The sequence below is a fragment of the Emydura macquarii genome, unplaced genomic scaffold, assembly GCF_026122565.2.
Source record: "Emydura macquarii macquarii isolate MOO-44397 ecotype Brisbane River unplaced genomic scaffold, CSIRO-AGI_Emac_v2 contig_3238, whole genome shotgun sequence".
Taxonomy (NCBI): Eukaryota; Metazoa; Chordata; order Testudines; family Chelidae; genus Emydura; species Emydura macquarii.
Window position 1 is genome coordinate 465,247 of NW_027133375.1, and position 17,700 is coordinate 482,946.

General features: G+C 37.4%; 2 protein-coding genes across 5 annotated transcripts in view; one reads left to right on the plus strand and one right to left on the minus strand.

Annotated features, from left to right (window-relative positions):
- Positions 1-17,700, plus strand: part of MCPH1 (microcephalin 1) — a 211,992-nt gene that overhangs the window by 122,223 nt on the left and 72,069 nt on the right. The gene's annotated exons all lie outside the window — the stretch shown is intronic.
- The window catches only part of ANGPT2 (angiopoietin 2), a 69,055-nt gene that overhangs the window by 33,115 nt on the left and 18,240 nt on the right, over positions 1-17,700 (minus strand). For both annotated transcript variants that reach the window (XM_067532026.1, XM_067532025.1), the window contains exons 2-4: positions 9,609-9,764; positions 7,233-7,354; positions 2,018-2,250 (exon numbers count right to left, since the gene is read on the minus strand). In XM_067532026.1, the coding sequence (XP_067388127.1) occupies positions 2,018-2,250; positions 7,233-7,354; positions 9,609-9,764 (511 nt within the window). The remainder of the gene's footprint in view (positions 1-2,017; positions 2,251-7,232; positions 7,355-9,608; positions 9,765-17,700) is intronic.

Here is a 17,700-nt window from a genome sequence, read left to right on the forward strand (position 1 = left end):
AGGTGAAGCTGAGGGCATTCTCAGTGAGGGTTCCTCAATTCTGGAATTTGTTGATGTAAAAAAAATTACATTTGACCTATGCCTGGCCATGTTTTAAAATGCAATGTAAAACTTCTTGTTTGGTATTTTAACATCAGGGTTTGGAATTTCCTGAAATTTAGTCCACTCTCTGATATCTGTATTTCACCCTTTTGGGATATATACTGTGTGGGGCAATAGAGTATATGTTCCCTATTTTTATCTAAACCGAGGAATGTGACCACACACTCCAGTGATGAGTGTAAATAATACAATTTTTTTATCCTTTTCTGCTTGTTTATCAATTTACCTGCTTATATAGTTTACCTCAAATATAAAAACATCACATTTAACTTTGTAATTGCTTTTCCACACACTATTGTTTGTAAGCTATCTGAATAGCTTTCCCTCTTGATTTTGTCTTGTTGGCAAACAGTCATTATTTTTTCCGCTCCAGGTTTAATGGTGCTGTAGCCAACACGACTTCGACTTGTTTACTTATTTGTTCACTAGAATAATATATAACATCAACAGGAATGTGCAAGCTTCAGGAATGGTATTCAAGGAGATACTATCAGCTGCTATAATTTTGGGGTTTGGTTTCTTTAAAAAATTGACAATCATAGATATGTCTTTTAACATTTTTCAAAAAACAATATTTTTCTTATCTAAAAACTAATCACTTGTATTTACAATCAGACTTTGCAGCATTGTAACCTAGTGCTTGAGAAATTGAAAGTAATGTTCTTTTTCTTTCAATAATCAAAGATAATGGTTAAGGGAAAAATCTAAATATAATTTCAATGTCCTTTTTAATTACTGTTACAGAGCCAGCATTGAAATTTACATGTTCCATGGTTTTTGATGGAGTCTGCAATGTTGGTGCCAGTCTTTTTTTATTAAAGAAAATATTCTCAAACAGTTTTAATATTAATTTAAAAAATATATATTTAGAATGTCCTGGAAATGCTTTGTCACATGCAACTATGGACTCAAACTATTTATTGATGCTAAAAGTTGTAAGCTAATTTGGGTTTTTTGAATATTGCTGAATTGAGAATAGTGAAGTCATCCATATTGTACCTTCAGTTGTACAGAAAACACTTGTTTTAAGCTGTTTTGGTGTGTTAATTTCAGATGTCATAAATGTAGAGGCCATGCATGCTGCACTGTATTCCCAGCCCCTGTCAACATAAAGGACAAAATTCTTTAGTCTAACTTGGAAAGAATTTACATATAGCCATAAATTTCAACTTCTGGTTAATGCACTTTTCCCCAAGTACTGGTAGGGTAGGACATGGAATACACAGATCTTGCTAGTTATGGTTTGCATAGGTGGCTGGGTGCTGGGGGGTATCAGGTGCTGAAGTGGGTTCTAGAATAGATGGAGAGGGGTTGGGAACTCTGGGTTGTCAGAGGTGTAGATGTATGCTGTCTGTGGGCTGGGGTCTTGCTGTGCGGGATCCTTGGGCTAATATTGAACCCCTCATCTTCAGTTGCCTCTCCTGGCTGATCCTTCCCTGCTCAAACCTGGGGAACTGAAAGGAGGAGACAGAGGCTGCCAGTGCCTACAAAGCATATGCCCACAGTGACCCTCAGCAGCCAGGAGGAGAAACTACAAACACTAGCCAAGGGTTGTTTGACAAGGCTGCTAGATGTGTTTGGGCCACTTGGCATGGGATATGTGACACTTGGCATCCCTGTTACTGGAGATCCCTGAACTGGCAAAGCAAATCAATATAGCTCTGAGAAGCTAAATAAGATATTGTTGAAAACAGCTGTATGGGGGGCGGGGCAGGGGGGAGAATGACTAATGGGCTTAGCTCTTCAGGATATGTCTTAAATTGTATAGTGAGTCAAACAATTCACTGATGCAGGATTTTAAGACAACACATAAATGCATATTTGAGACGCTGAAATTGGGAGAAGATAGAACAACATGTAAGGAAAGTTAGTGAATGCTACCCAGCTGATATAGTAGTTTTTCTACTTCACTTACAGTTTGGTGTAGATATCATAGTAAGCAAGTTGTGAACAGTCTCCATCAGATCATGTTGCTGTTTTTGTAGAACTGAATTATTTACTGTAGCTGTGACTAACTGTTTCTCTAGTTCCTCTATTATAGAATTTTGTCTGGATACTAGTACTTGAAGTTGATCTTTTTCATCTTTGATTGACTGTAGCTGAAGTGAGTGCTTGTCTTCCATATCAAGGACTTTTTTTTCTAGAAAGCTAATAAAAAGAATATAATTAGGGTCAATTCAGTATTTGTGTTTTTAGCTGAAGACTATTAAGCCTGTAATAGAAGTTATTTTCCATCTTAACATATTTTTACTTTGGCTTTCTCTAACTGGATTCTGCAGAGAATGTTATACATGTAGTGTCATGCAGAACACTGTGAACCATATTAAGTTTGACACATGCTATGTCTGATGTATTACATAACTGTAATTTGTTCTGTTAGTCAAATAAATTAGCTACTTTTTGGGCCACTTTGTTGTATATTCAATATTGCCAGTTCATAGACCATAACAACTCTTGTGTGTTCCACAATACTTCGGTGTTATGAAGGGAAAGATATAATTTTCCTTTCTGAACCTGAAAGGAAAACAATCTCTCTTGAGGGTAGTTGAAGAATCGGACATGAAACTGATTTAAACTTAGAGTAACTATTACTTATGGTTATTCAAGTGTCTTGAATAATACTACTTTTCTTTTCCATAATTTAAGGAAAAGCTAGCCTCAGAAAGCTTTGTCATTAGATTAAGTGATCCATTTAAAGATCAAATCCATTCAACTTTCTATTTTCTCTCTAGTTTTTTTAATTAAATACCTATTTGGCCTAAAAAATATAAATTGGTTCTGATTGTTATATTTGGAAAAGCTATGAATAGACGGTTATCTAAAATGTGTTTGTTACCTTTTCCAGAATTAGAGAGGTAATAGGGTAAAAGGATTTAACTTGCTGTGATGTTGGTCAAATCTTTGAGTGTTTATTTAAAATATAAAGTGGACTTTTTTGTTTGTTTGTTTGTTTGTTTGTTTGTTTGTTTGTTAAAGGGATTAACTGAATGCTGGAAAGTTAAGAAATAACACTTCCAGTATTCAGATCATTCTTACATGATTCAATAACGATGTGGTGATCTGAGGTCTGGTAACTGCAGTAGAAAACTATAGTAACGTTTTAAAATGTAATATTTACTTTGCTCCCATTGGTAAAGATTCTTGTTTGTAGAAAGCCGGGAGATAAAGCCTTCAGGGAGCATACACAAATATAGAAGGGCAGTAAACACAAATGTCAAAACAGGTCTGTCCAACTTTTTTTTCCTTAAGCTAATGTTTATTAGAACTAAAAAGTACCTTTCACATAAGGTTCTCATTTAAAAAATATGATTTTGACGTAGACGAAAGTATTCTGCTATTGCTATTTTTAGATTATCTCCAAATTGTTTACTATTAGAAACTAAACTAAACTCCTGGGGTTTGACAGAAATGCTTTGTTCATATTAGAAAATAGTTTTGTCCCACTCATAGCATCCTTCAGAGACGATTAATATGACATTGTGGTGAATGAAGCTAGTTAAGCAGAAGCTATTGCACGTTGCTGGCAGCCATTGAATGTGGAAGAGGGTAGGGATAATGGCTGGATTTTAATCCTAGTTTTCAGAAAATAGAATGGTTGGGAACCTGGGGCCTGAATGGGATCATCTCCTCCCCACTGTGATGAATTAGAAATAAGCAGCAGTAATTTTCGGCAGTGATCTAACTGTGCACCTGGACAGCCACATGCTAACTGACAATAAGGCACTTCTCTTTTAGGTGAGATGAAATAAGGTTTGATTGGGTTAGGCTGGATAGTAGCTAGTCCTCTAACTCTGTGTTTTGCCCTGGTGGGTCTAGAGAAGAATTCATATCTTGGTTGCAGTCAGCAGGTTCAGAAAGCTTGTCAAGAAGGGTTCAATTCTCAGAAATGACTTCGACCCTAAAAACCCCTTGATGCCAACTGTTCTATAAAAGTCAAGGCCTGACAAATTCACTACTACTGATGTTCTGTAGCACGTTAAAGACTTACAAATTTAATTTCTGCAGGCATTTGTTAGTCTTTAAAGTGCTACAGAACTCTAGTTGTTTTTGCTGTATACAGACTAACATGGGTACCCCTCTGGAACTACTACTGATGTATCACTTTCATGGCATGGATTCATAAACAGTGTCTTGTAGGGTATCAAATGAAAGCCAGTGACACACTGGTCACTACTATTGGTGTGAAATGTATGTACTGACACTGTATAAAGAATTACTGAAATCTGTATCAAAACAGAGTTAATATGCAGGTTTTCTGCCAGACTCAGAGTGTCTATTCCCCTATCCCTGTCTCTAGTGTAAATTAAGCATGGTAAACCAAACACAATGAGAGCTATGTTCTCATTCCAAGTCAACGGAGACATGTAAAGTCAACAGGAAAGAAATACACAGGAAAACAAGCAGTAGGGTGGGGAGAAGAGTTTTATCTGGGGATACACTGTGAAAGGATACACTTCAAAGTGTACTGGACTATCACTGGTGGACAAGTAAGAGATTTTGTTATCCATCACTGAGGGAGCAAAAGGAACAGTGCTTTTTGCACCCATGAATGATGGATCCCAGCCACATGGGTTGGTGATGCTGGGAAAGATTGCTTTAGGTGACAAACTACTTTAGACAGGGATTTTAGCCTGTTAAAGTTAAATTTAGAGTCTAATAAGCATGTTATACTTTTGGTTCAAGTGTAACCATTCTGTTACTCACTACTCGTTTGAATCTTTGAATCTCTGTGCTTTGTTAATAAACTTATTCTCATTTTTATTATACATATATCTCAGTGCTGTGCTATTAAGCAAAATGTAAATCCTCAGTTGACTCAAACAAGATGAAGTAAACTGTTCCCTTTGGGGATAACAAACCTGATAATTGATGTGTGTGTCCAGTGACAGGAACACAGCAGGGAATGATTTTATAGAGGTTTGGAGGCTGGGGTGTACCTTTTGTTACCTTCAAGGCAAAATAAGGGCTAGCAGAGACTCTGAAGAGATTGTTTCAGTGTCAGATTGGTGGTGTCAGAGAGCTGGTGACCAGTTAAGCACGAGCAAGTCTCTCTGTCACTGACGCGGTGGGAGGAGTAGATAACAAGGTAACTCACAGTTTACCCCAAGGAAGCTTCACTGTGACTTAGGTACCTCTGGGTATGTCTGCACTTAAACCACCACTACAGCAGCACTAGCACTGTCTATACTGGGGTTTAGGTCATTATAGCTGCATCTCTCAGATGTGTGGATTTTTCACATCCCTGAGGGATGTAGCTATGCTGCTGTAAATTCTCAAGGTAGACCAGCCCTGTGTCTCATTGCAAGTCAGTGGGACTTAAGCTGTTAAGTGCCTAGTCATTTTTGATTATGGGATATTGTCATTTAGGCACTTTTGAAAAGTTTATCCTAGGCAACAAGAACAGCAGTCACCTCTTTTCCCCTGTGACTTCCCAGGGCTGTTCCACCAAAATCTAGTTACCTGTCTGATATAGGTTAAGATACTTTAAACTTAGACATCTTTACTTCACTATGAATCTTATATGACCTTTATATTCAGGCTCGCTGATGGGGAGAAAGTGCAGCCAAGCTTGTGTGTCCTGGACCTGTAGTGAGGTCAGAGCTGATGTTGGCCAGCTGGGGTTTTAGGGTCCTGTTGGGCTCTGCAGGCCATGCAGAAAACAAGGCTGCTAAGATTGCCCTCTGCCTGTCTTGTTTAATGTATTGGATTGAATAAAGCTGTGGCCATTTTATCCAAACAAGTGTGCCAGTCCGTTCATTAGCTGTGGACTACTGTCTCAGTAAGTAATAGTTCCAGAGGGTAGCCGTGTTAGTCTGTATACAGCAAAAACAATGAGAGTTCTGTAGCACCTTAAAGACTAACAAATTCCTGCGGGCATAAGCTTTTGTGGGCTGCAACCCTCTTTATCAGATGCATGTTTTTAATGCATCTGACAAAGTGGGTTTTGGCCCACAAAAGCTTATGCCTGCAGGAATTTGTTAGTCTTTAAGATGCTACAGGACTCTCGTTTTTTTTAGTAGGTAATAGATCATTCAAACAAAGGACCCTGTGTATTCGTTAAGAGAACTGTCATGACATGATAGTTATTTGGTTTCTTCTTTAAACGCAACATTTCTCTTGCAAAACAATGGCATTAAAATGCATTACTGAGCCCATTTCAACTCCTTTCCAAATAACATTCAGAAAGGTAGAGGGGGAGGTAGGACAGAAAGTGAGCATGCAATAGATTTGCTCTGTGTGGCAACATTTTTATATGCAGTGATGTTGTAGCTGTATCAGTCCCAGGATATCAGAGAGACAAAGTTGGTGAGGTAATAGCCTTTTTTGGACCAACTTCTGTTGGTGAAAGAGAGAAGCTTTCGAGCTACACAGAGCTCTTCCTGAGGTCTGGGAAAGGTACTCAGTGTCACAACTTAAATACAAGATCCAACACATAAGTTAGCATGAGTAGCTAGCATGTATTCTGAGAGACCATTCAATGTGATGTGGCCCATTAACCCTGGTTAATTAATTAATTCTCTGTGTACCCCATAGTAATAGGACAAAAAGGAGGGTTAGTGGGTTACAGGTTGTTGTAATAAGTCATAAATCCAGTGTCTCTATTCCGTCCATGACTTTAAGTATCTAGCAAAGTTATGAATTTAAGCTCTCAGGCTTGTCTTATGAACATATTGTGCAGGTTTCCTTTGAGGATAGAGACTGATATAGAGTGATCGCCGCGTGCACTGATTCGCATTGGGACTATTGCCTTTGACTTCAATAGGACCACAATTTCACATATTGTGTCTAGAAGTGAAATGAAATGTTTTCTAAAAATTACCATTTCAGTAAGGAAAGAGGTCGAATTGTTAGCTAGAGACTTAATTTAGACAATAGTACCACCAGTGACAGTTTTTATACATTAGAAAATAGAGGGGTTCCAATAAGTTTTTTGCTCTGCTCATCTCATTCCAGTTTTATTATTTTATACTTACCAAAATAAAGGATTTCCGCTTATTATTTCTTTATTGAGTAAAGATTCTCTAAGTTGGGTGCAACAACAGAGGTATCGTTTTAGAAGAGAAATGTTTTCATGCAGGAAAATATATTAAAAGGACATTTAGCATACTGGATAGAAAGAGCTATCTTACCTGTTTTTTTCTTGCAACTTAGTTATTTCATTGGTTTGATCTGAAATCTGCCTTTCTAATTTGTTTGTTGAAAGAGAATTTTCCAGAAGCTGAAGTTCAAGTCTTGTTGTCTGATTGAATACCTAAATTAAAAAAAAAATGTTTATAAACCTAGGCTAAGTATTTTTGGCTAGTTATAACTGAATCCTATTCTAGAGTCACTGGTTATCAAATGTAAAAAATAAAATACAAATATGTACTTTGTCATATAATCTGAAAGATGTACATACACTGATTTGACATGAATGGATTAATTTGGAGTGTAGTGGAAAATGCTCAGAATTACTGTAGTTTTTTGTTCGATCACTAACAAAATGCATCATGGTTTATATTTCCTCTTATTTTTGTTCTGAGGAATGTTTCAGTGGTAGTTTTGTAAGTCACATTTGTGAATTAATGTTTCAAAATTACTTTGTCCTTTAGCTTTGTCATTGAATCTAATCAGGTAGATGAGAATCAATATTTGAAATTTATTGTATTTGCTCTTTAAAGAATAATTTCCTGTGTAAGATTTTTCCCATTCTGGTACTAAAATAAAATGTTTTATATATTCAGATGAATGGGTGAAATCCTGGCCCTGCTGAAGTCCTTGGGAATATTGCCTTTGACTTCAATGGGACCAGAATTTCACACATCATGTCTAGAAGTGAAATGAAAAATATCATTTGGATTGAACTGTTCACCATATGACCACATTTTTGATTGACTCATTCCATGGTTTCAGTTTTAGTAAGCTATTTCCTTGCCTGTCTAAGTTCCTTTTTACTTAGAATAACATCTACCAATGAAGAAGCAATTGTATTTTGATGTGGCGTGGAAGATCAGTTTTGCTCTGTTATGTTACATTCTTATGTGTGTCCGCTGGACAATATCAGTTCTCTGTTTTAGAATAGCTTTTTTTAATTCATCAGAATTTGGCTTTAGTTGACAGGAAGAATTGATTACTCACATCCTTTGTGTTAAACAGTCATTCAGGACATGATTTCACACTTAAGTGTAATTGGGAATTATTGCCAAAGAATGAGTGTCCTTGAGAGACCAATTGTTTGGTTAATCTCCTTATGTTGCTAATTAAGCTTTTAACCAACTCAACAGTAATTTCAGGGAGAGAAAGAAAGTTGCAATGACCGTCTTTTTTTCTCTAAGCAGAAACTAGTTGGGTAATTTTTGTAAGGACTTTATTGTGAGTGGAATAAGTGATTTCAGTAAGTGGAAAAAAACATTGGGATCCTTAAAAAATGATAGATCTTAGCGATCAAGCCATAAAGATATTTAATTGCTTCTGAACGGAGCTATCAGTTTACCAGGCAGAATCAAACAAATACATAATGTAGGTGATAAATAACCTCTTCCTAATAACCAGACGACGTCTATAAATAGCAGCATATTCAAACAGCACTGTTTGCTGAGGCACTTGGAAAAAAACAATTTTTTATGATTTGTCTGCTAGCAGAGCAAATGCTTTTCAATGAGAGCAATAATGAATGGCAGATTTTTACATTCATTTCTTTTCAAAGTGTGTGGCACTTATTGTGTGGTAGGGTAGGTCTTTTATTATTGATAATTGTTAAATATTTTTTTTAGCTTGAGCAATAAGATAAAAGAATGCATGTGGTTATTCAGTAGTGACCGTACTTGAGGATGCATTTGACTTGAGACTTTTAACCAGTGCTGGAATTCTGAAAAGATGTTCCATTTATAGCATGGGAACTTCTCAGTTTCCTTTAAAGACCCATAATTGAAATGGGAATTTCACACTGAAGTCAACTAGAAAAAAAAATATTGCCATTTACTTTTTTCAGTAGCTTTCTCTGATTCCTCAGCCTTTCTTCCACTCACTTAATCTTATGATTCATCACACAGTGAAACCATAATGATTTGCTTATGATATTAGTGTCCTATGATGGAAATGACTGTGATTATCCTAGATTCTTTGTGATCTCACTGCAGTATCAGTGAGAAGAGAATGAGCTATCAGGGAGGACAATTATTGATTAAAATGCAGAATTAAGAAGAATTTTTATTTTTACAGCACTCAGAAGCGTAGAATGTAATTTTAACAGATCAGAAGCATGGTCCCTGTCCCAAAGAAGATAAAAGCCAGTTTAGCTGTGACCTGACAAATAGGAAGTGAATAATCAGAGCAGGAAGGGGAAGTAGTCTGGGTTACGGCAGATTATACAGTTACTCAGTTTAGGCTGGGGCATATCTTGATGGTTTTAAGTATATTATTTATTAAAGACATATGCGGCTAACATTTTAAAATTTCTCTAATGACATTCCCCTGCATGGGCAGCTCCAAAGCCATTGAAGTCAATGGGAATCTGAAATCCTTACTTGTGCTTCAACGTCTGTTAACTTGCGGGTCTGTTCAGCTGTTCGATTGAGTAGGTTTGTTCCTATTTCAATCATCACTGCAGTATGGTTCTGCACTGCGTTTTGCTGGATCTCTACCATTTCTTTCTTCATATTGTCTTGGATGTAATTCTCAAGCTACGTGGGGAAAAGAAAGAGACAATAATAGCATTCTTTAGATTTTTGTTTAATATAGTCAGCAATGGCATGCAAATTAGGGTGCTAAATAAATCTTTTTAGGCTTGATCTATGTCAGTCTTCTTCGTGAAAAATTTCTCATAATTGCTATCATGGATTCATCTCCACCAGAGGAAGCAATGGCAGGAGTGCATGCGGAGTGAAGGATCTTGTAGCACCAGAGTTCTAACCACCATATTGTGTAAACCTGTTCTCGGCAGGTTTAGACATAAGTGCTGGAACTAGGGGCACCGGGTGTGTTGCCGCACCCCCGACTTGAAATGGTTTCCATTGGGTACAGGGTTCACAGTTTGATTCAATGACTCTCAGCAACCCCACTATAAAAATTGTTACAGCACCCCTGGATTTAGAAATAACAGAGGTTAAAATGCTGGCAGCTACTTTGAATCTTGTCTATAGTCCATAGTTATCACCAGAGGAGATGTACCAGTGTTAGTAATTATGCAACATTTTAGAAGAGAAAGACCTAAGAGCTTAGTCACCTTCCTGTATCAAGACTTCAGAAATATTTTGAAGAGAAATATTTTGAAATATAAAATTGTTGTGTATATGTTCTAAGTAGTATTCAAGAGCCTTTCAAATAAGCAGATGAAACCTAGGATGAGCCACTTTGGTTACTATAAACACCACAGAACACAGTTGCCATAGAACTCTCATTGTTTTGCTGAAAACAGGCTAACACAGCTACTCCTCTGGAACTTATAAACACCTCGTTTCTAGAAATGCAAAAATAAAAGCTGCTGAAATCATTAAATTCTGAAATCACTCTGATGACCAAACAGCCACTTAATTTTTTTTTTGTTAGTCCTTATAGCAAACAGTGCATGCAGATGCTCTCAAGGAACTGGTTAGAGGAGATGGAAGGTTTAAAGTAATTTGAAAGTGTCTTTCAGTCTCTCTGAATTGTCTGATAGCAGTTTGATTTCTCTCAAATTTATTCAAAATAATTCTCTGCATAATTTCTGCAAATAATTCATGGTTTGTTCATGATTGGTTTGCTCTTTTCACTGGAGATATAGGTAACATGGTATATTTGTTTCCCAAATGGAAGTGAGTCATTTAGAATCAGCTTTCTAATATAAACGTCAATGAAGGAACATTTAAAATCCACTTTCCTTGAATGTTTTCTGTATTCATTTACATGTTGCTCTTTCAGCAAACATTTCTGCTGGTAGGTTGGACCCTGATTTGGCAAGGTGTTTAATCATGTGGGTCATCTCATTACCAATGGAATTATTCACATGTTCAAAATTTTTGGGTTTTGGGGTTTTTTCTTCAATAAACAGACTTTTATTTAACAATAAATAGGAATTGTAACAAAGCAAAAGTCATTTTCAAGTCCTTGTGACAGGAAAACATTCTAATGAACTCTTCCTTTGCTATGGATCCCATCCTTTCTCTCCTGGCTGTTGAGGCAGTTTAAGGCACACAAGGCTAGCAACTACCTCAGGTGAGCACTCTCCTTTGCTGTGGTACTCTCGGTGAAGCATTAGGTGTTCACGGACACTGCGCAGAAGGCAGAGATAAGTGACAGTCTGGAAATGCAGCTCATGCTGGGCCCTGCAGAGTTTCTCACTGGTGACCCAGTAGGCACAGAAGTGTTGCCAGTAGGCCGCCGTATCCCGGTAGGGGCGGCCAGCCTGGGCACTCACATAGCGCAGCTCCTGAAGGAGGCTCCCTCAGCCTCTGGGCTTGCCACTCCATATGCTGCGATCTTCCTCCTCTGAGTTCATGTTTAAGTATCTGGCTAAATCAGGGCCTTAATTCACTAGAATATTCATAGAAAGAGTCATGAACACAAGTGAAACAAACTATTCTGTTTCTTTGAGCAAGTATTTGCTGAATTTTTAAGTACCCATCTCCAGGGCTGAAAGTCTGTTCAATGAATGGATTTAAAGAAAAGACTTTGGAACTGTGATAATGTAATCTATTAATGAACTATTATTTTTAAGGCACCATGCATCATCCAGGGCTTCAAACACTGTGGTATTCAGGTGACCTTCTAGGGTGAAAAATCTGCGTTTAAAATAACCTGGGATGCCAAGTTACAGGAATATGAAATATTAAGATTTTTCTTTGTGCAAATCCCTTGTTCATCTAAGTTTACCGTTGCCAGGTTAAAATTAAAGCTACATTTGCCACCCTAAAGAATCAATGAGATTCCTTTTAGAATCCAACAAATTTTGAAAGGTTCATTCTCAATAGTCTTAAACTGCCAGGGTGTGCCTATCTCTTGTTTAATTCAAAACCATTCACGAAAACAAATCCATGGAATCTGAGATGAGGGGTTAAAATTAACTCTTTAAAACCATTTTATAGATTTCAGTGCTATGTGAGTTACAAAATAAAAAGTATTCTTTCAGAATTTCAGGATTTTAGAGCTTATCTGCATCAAATAAATAAATACAAACTTTCTCCCTGAGAATCTGAGAGGTATCGGGCTCCATGATGAAACCTGTTAAAGAAAGAAAAGGAAGCTGGTATCTATTTATTATAAATTTCAGAAGCGTCATGGGCTTATAAAGCATAGAGGACTTTCAGAAAAAGTAAGAAAAAAGGAAAGAAACCCCTGTTTGCTGAAAGGCTGCATGTTTTCCTAGTGCTTTGGAATTAGAATTGAGCATCTCTCTCAAAACTCAACATCTTTATGGCGTTAAATATATCATGCAAAACCCTCTTTTCTCTTTTTACTGCTCAGTTGTAATGCCTTAATATGTGGTTATATACACCTTATTATGTGTCAGTAATTTTTCTGAGAGCTTAAAAACTCTCTCCTTCACCTTTCCCCCACACCCCCGAAAAAAAAAATCCATAAGAAAGCTCGTAGGCTTACTAGTACCTCATATGATCAAAATATATTGCTTTCACCCATCAACTGCAAGATAATATTTCATATTGCCATAGCCATGGTGGAATAAACCTTGCAGTGATCTGGGATTCAGGAGAAATTTAACTACTGCTTTTCAGACTTGATACACATAAACAAAGGGCATAACAATAACCGCAAATAATTACTATCTATTGACAAAATATATTAAAATTATCAAATACGTCTGGTGTGCCTGCAGCAGTTCCTAATCTCAAGACAGGTACTGAGGTTGATGTTTCTATTTTATAAATACTATCTTAATATTGATGACTGCTTACAATGAGGTAGGTGGTCCTCACCTAGGCTCTTTTTTAAATTATCTGAAGGTTGTGAAGGCTACCACTTAGCTTGAGGAATGGAGATCCATTGAGTCAAATTCATGGAGAGAGGAAAAAAAAGTTACATTTCAGTGCATTGCCATGCCATTGATCATACGTAACTGTTTTTCTTTTGGTTGTCTTGATTCTTCCAGAGTGGTATCAGGGTAGTAAGACCATGGTAGTTTACATACCATTTTACCTAGGTCTAGTGACAACTTATTTTCACCCCAAATATTACATCAGCAAGCACCAGATATTTTTCCTTCATGCCATACAAAATAGTAACTTCCAAAGACTGAGGAATTTCAAAGAATTTTTTTAAAAAGAGTATTGTACATGCACAAAAACCACAAGTATATAATTAATGTTTGGTTCAAACCAAAGGTTTTTAATCCTCCAAACCAGAATGGCCAAAATTTCCATGTTGGTTTTATTCCAGCATCTTAATATAGGTTGGTGCAATAGAAACTTTAACATGCACATAGGCAAGATGTAGAGGTCTGAGCACAGCACTTGATCTTCAGACATTTACTTTGCATGGGTGTTGTAAGAATTAAATAGCTAATGTTTAGAAAGCATGTTGAAGACAAAGTGCCAAGTACTCTGTTATTCTTACATGGCCCTTTGTATAGCAGCCTCTTCCTATAACCACATTTGAGCATATAATCAACTGCTTCTTGGCCAGATGGTGTTACTTAAGTGCACTCAACTCCCATTAGAGTGTAAGAGTTGAGAGCATTCTGCTTCTTGCAGGATCAGTTCCTTGGAGTTATGTGTACCCTGAGTTAATAATCTGGCTTCCTTGCTTCTAGATTTTCCTAGTATTTGTCTTGATCATCAATATCACTGTCTTTCAGAATTTTGAAAAAGTCCCTTCTGTCAGCCTAGTTTCCTCTTTTCCATTGACAACAAGATGAATGTCTTTAACTGTTCCTGTAGTAAAGATGTGGCACAGTTAGACAAAAGAGCAATGAGAATGATCAAGTCCCTCGAAAAAACCTGTCCTATGAAGGAAGATTGAAAATATTGGGATTATTTACCTCAGGGGAGAGAGACCATGATAAAAATATATGAAATAATGAATAGTCTAGAGAAGGTAAATTGAGAACTTTTACAATTTTGCATAATAGATATTATCTGTCAGAGGCTAGGGCATAATATCTTATCCTCAAGAAAAAACATGAAGAATTGTCCCTCTTTCAAAAATTGCAGCCATCTCCCATTGTTCTCCGTAACAGTGAAGTCTAATGCCCTCAAGGAATATGGTTTCCCTCTCATGCTGTCAGAAGGTGGAGATATTCTGTCTTATTGAGAGCAATAGAAGAGAAGTGCCTTCTCAAAATAGCCACCAACTGAGGCCTGCTGGGGCTTCAGTTCCATTGAGACCATAGGAAATTGGCAGCCATTTTGAAAGAGATCTGTTCTTTGTGGAATTCTCCCAAAAAATCTGTGTACTCAAAAGTGCTGTAATTTTTGAGAGAATACACAATATTCTTCATACATAACAAAGTGGTTACATTCCTGTTTTTAAATGCAAAATGCCACTTAACCTTAAAAAGAAGCAGAAGTCACAGAACCACATAAGTAGACTTCAGAGGTTCTGTTTTGAAGGGTCATGGAAAGGTGATAGATTTCTGATAGAATTCAAGATTTGAAAGAAGGCATGACAGTATTCTAATTGCACCATGTATTCTCCAAGACTTTTTTGGCACGGAAGAAGGTGCTGGATGAAATTTTTGTGTAAAAACATATTAATATGTTAAATAAATGTTAATGACACCTAATTAAGAAAGTAATCCTGAGGATAAATTCACAGAAAAATAACCCTTTTAATGCAGGTTTTGCTCTCAAAGTTTTTTGAAAGAGTTCATGAAATACTTTAAAAATTAATTTATTTCATAGTTAAGCTTGTAGTACAACCACAATAAAACATTTTTAGACACACATTTAAAGCTCTTTATTTAGATGTAAAATCTGGACTGTCATCCCTTATTACTTCAAATCATATTACATTATAAAATTTGACAGAAATATTTAACTTAAGTTGCCAAAAGAATGAGGACAGATCAATCCTATTGGAACACATTCTAAAACATCACTATTGTAGCCAAGTTTTTTTTTTTAAAAAACAAACAGCAAACTTAAAATTGGTGAGGGAAACAAAAACGTACAGTACTTGTTAATAGAAAATTATCTTTCAGCTGGTGGTTGGAGTATAGTGTTAATCACTTGCAAAAATAATTGATTTGCCAGTTCTTAGTTAAAAGAAGAGTTTTCACGATCCATGTTGTTTAATTTGTGGTCATCTTACAGAGCAACTTTGCTAATAGACTAACAAATGATTTGTGCTTTTCCGGAGACATTTTAATTATTTGTACTTTATCTATTTAAAATTATAAATGAGATTTTGGTTTTGTTTTCTTGAATGCTAAATTGTTTATCTAAACTAACTAAACATTCATGTTCTTGGCAGCAATAATTGTTTTTATTAATACACACATTAAAATCCCTACTTTGCCAAGTGTCAACCCCTGTGAATGGCACAAATAAACATATGGAGAATGATGCAGATATCAGTTTCAAAGATCCCTGGTTAGAGCAAACAATAATCAAAATAGGCTCATCCTGCTAACAGCCACGTTTATGCCCCTGACAATGAGAGATGTACCATGAACCATGAGTCCTTAACCCACCCTTGTAACCCAAGTAATGAAGCCTTGCCATAGTATAAGGAGGACTTGAAGATGGAATTGACTAAAAACTAAAACAAAAGGGAAACAAATTAGCACATTTATTGTGGAACCTAAGAAAGATGTACAGTATCATAGAACACAGATAGTGAATGTAAATTAAACTTCTCGTTTTTATTAATCTAAGGTTATTAATTAAAGTATTAATCTAATTTATAACACAGTTAAAACATTTGTATTTTAACAACTAGATTTAACCTGATAGTGTACCTCTAAAATAATAGTAGGTGGAAATAAATTATTGTGGTAAATATGATGAAAGCATGATGTGAACAAATTGGTTGAAATCACTGATATCTGCTATTGAAATGAGCATGATCTTTTATTTAGTTTTAATCCAGAAAATACATACAAATCTAATAATATAAATTGCCTCTCAGCAGAAGGAGAGGGGGGAGAGAAGAGAACCCACAGCAATTGCAATTAACTGCTTGCTTATTTCCTTATAGCTTACTGATATTACTGTGTATATAGTGTGATTATAATCCCTGTCTGCACTGAGGATTTTAGGTAGATCTCCTACAGATGCTTTAGCCCATGCACAGCTCCTCTGGTACTAGCAACGGTGTAAAAATGGCTGCAGCTGAACTGTACTAGCACCTCTAGTTGCCTTGTTGGATCTGCATTTGTGTTGGTGAAATGGTACACAATTTCTGTGAAATCTTCAGTGTAGACTTAGCTATCAATAGAATATGAGACTGACTGGAGAAGTTGGGTCATCGGCTCTAAAATGATCGACCATTAAACTTCCGCAAAAGATTGCCACGGTTCTTCAATAAAAGAGATGTAGTTAAGAGAATGCTGTAGCAAGTAGCATTGAGAAGTTTCTGTTCTCTGGGGAAGAGCACACCCAACAGACAGAAGGAAAGCCTGACAATAAAGAGCTAAAGAGAGGAGGAATGTACTGCACCCAGCCTCCTGCAAGAGGAATGTACTGCACCCAGAAAAACAGAGCAGAAGAATTCACTGAGCTTGGCACTTCAGGTGGATGGCAGGAAAAGGAAGTCTGAACTGTGCACTCGCATGTGAAGAAATATTTGAGGAGTAAACTCAGAGAAAAAAGAGGAGATCTGCCTTCCCTGAGCTCTGTCTTACTGTTTACTAAGAGGAGTGAGGGGAAAAAACAAGAAAAGGCACCTGAGTCCCATGGTTCCTCAGTACTCAGTTTGCTGGAGGGCTGTAGAAGGGAGAATTTTTTGAGCATAGCACAGGGTTTCTGAGGAACTAGAAACTGTTTCCTGCCCATAACATAACAACTGGACACCTGCCAGAATAGATGTAAGACTAGTTTGTAGCACAGTAGGTTTACCAGTATAGCTATACCAGCAAATTCTCCTAGTATAGCTTGTACTGGTTCCCCAAACAAAATAAACTACACCAGCAAAGGCACTTTGGACTGCTAGAGCGGTGAAATTGACAAGAAAACCGGGGCAGCCGGTTCCCACTCCAAGTTTGGAGCAGCGCGAGAAGTCCTGGAAAGTGCAAGTGCTGGCAGCTGGAGCCCAGCTGGGACTGGGGAAGCTATGAGCGGCTCGGCTCCCAGCTATCAGCCAGGACCAAGGAAGCCGCAGGTGGCTGCAAGCCTGGCTTCCGGCTCTGAGCTAGGACCAGGCGAGCGGCTGGAAGCCTGGTGCTGGCCTGCGGGCCATGGCAGCAAGCCCCAGTGGCTGGTTCCTGGTCCCGGCTGGTTCTGGCAGCCATTTCAATTTCATGGCTCAGCTGTGTAATTGACATGGTTGCTCGGGTAGGGAGCAGGTGGAGAAACTCCCTGATTTCTCGCCCTGCTCCCTACTGGAACTGGGAAGTAGTAATCCCGGTTTGCAGCAGCCCTGGCTCCTTGCCCTGTTCAGAGCTGAGAAGCTGGGGCTTCTGGTTCCCAGTCCCAGCTGGGAGCCGGGGTCAGAAGTCGGGGAGTTTCTCCACCTGCTCACCACCCA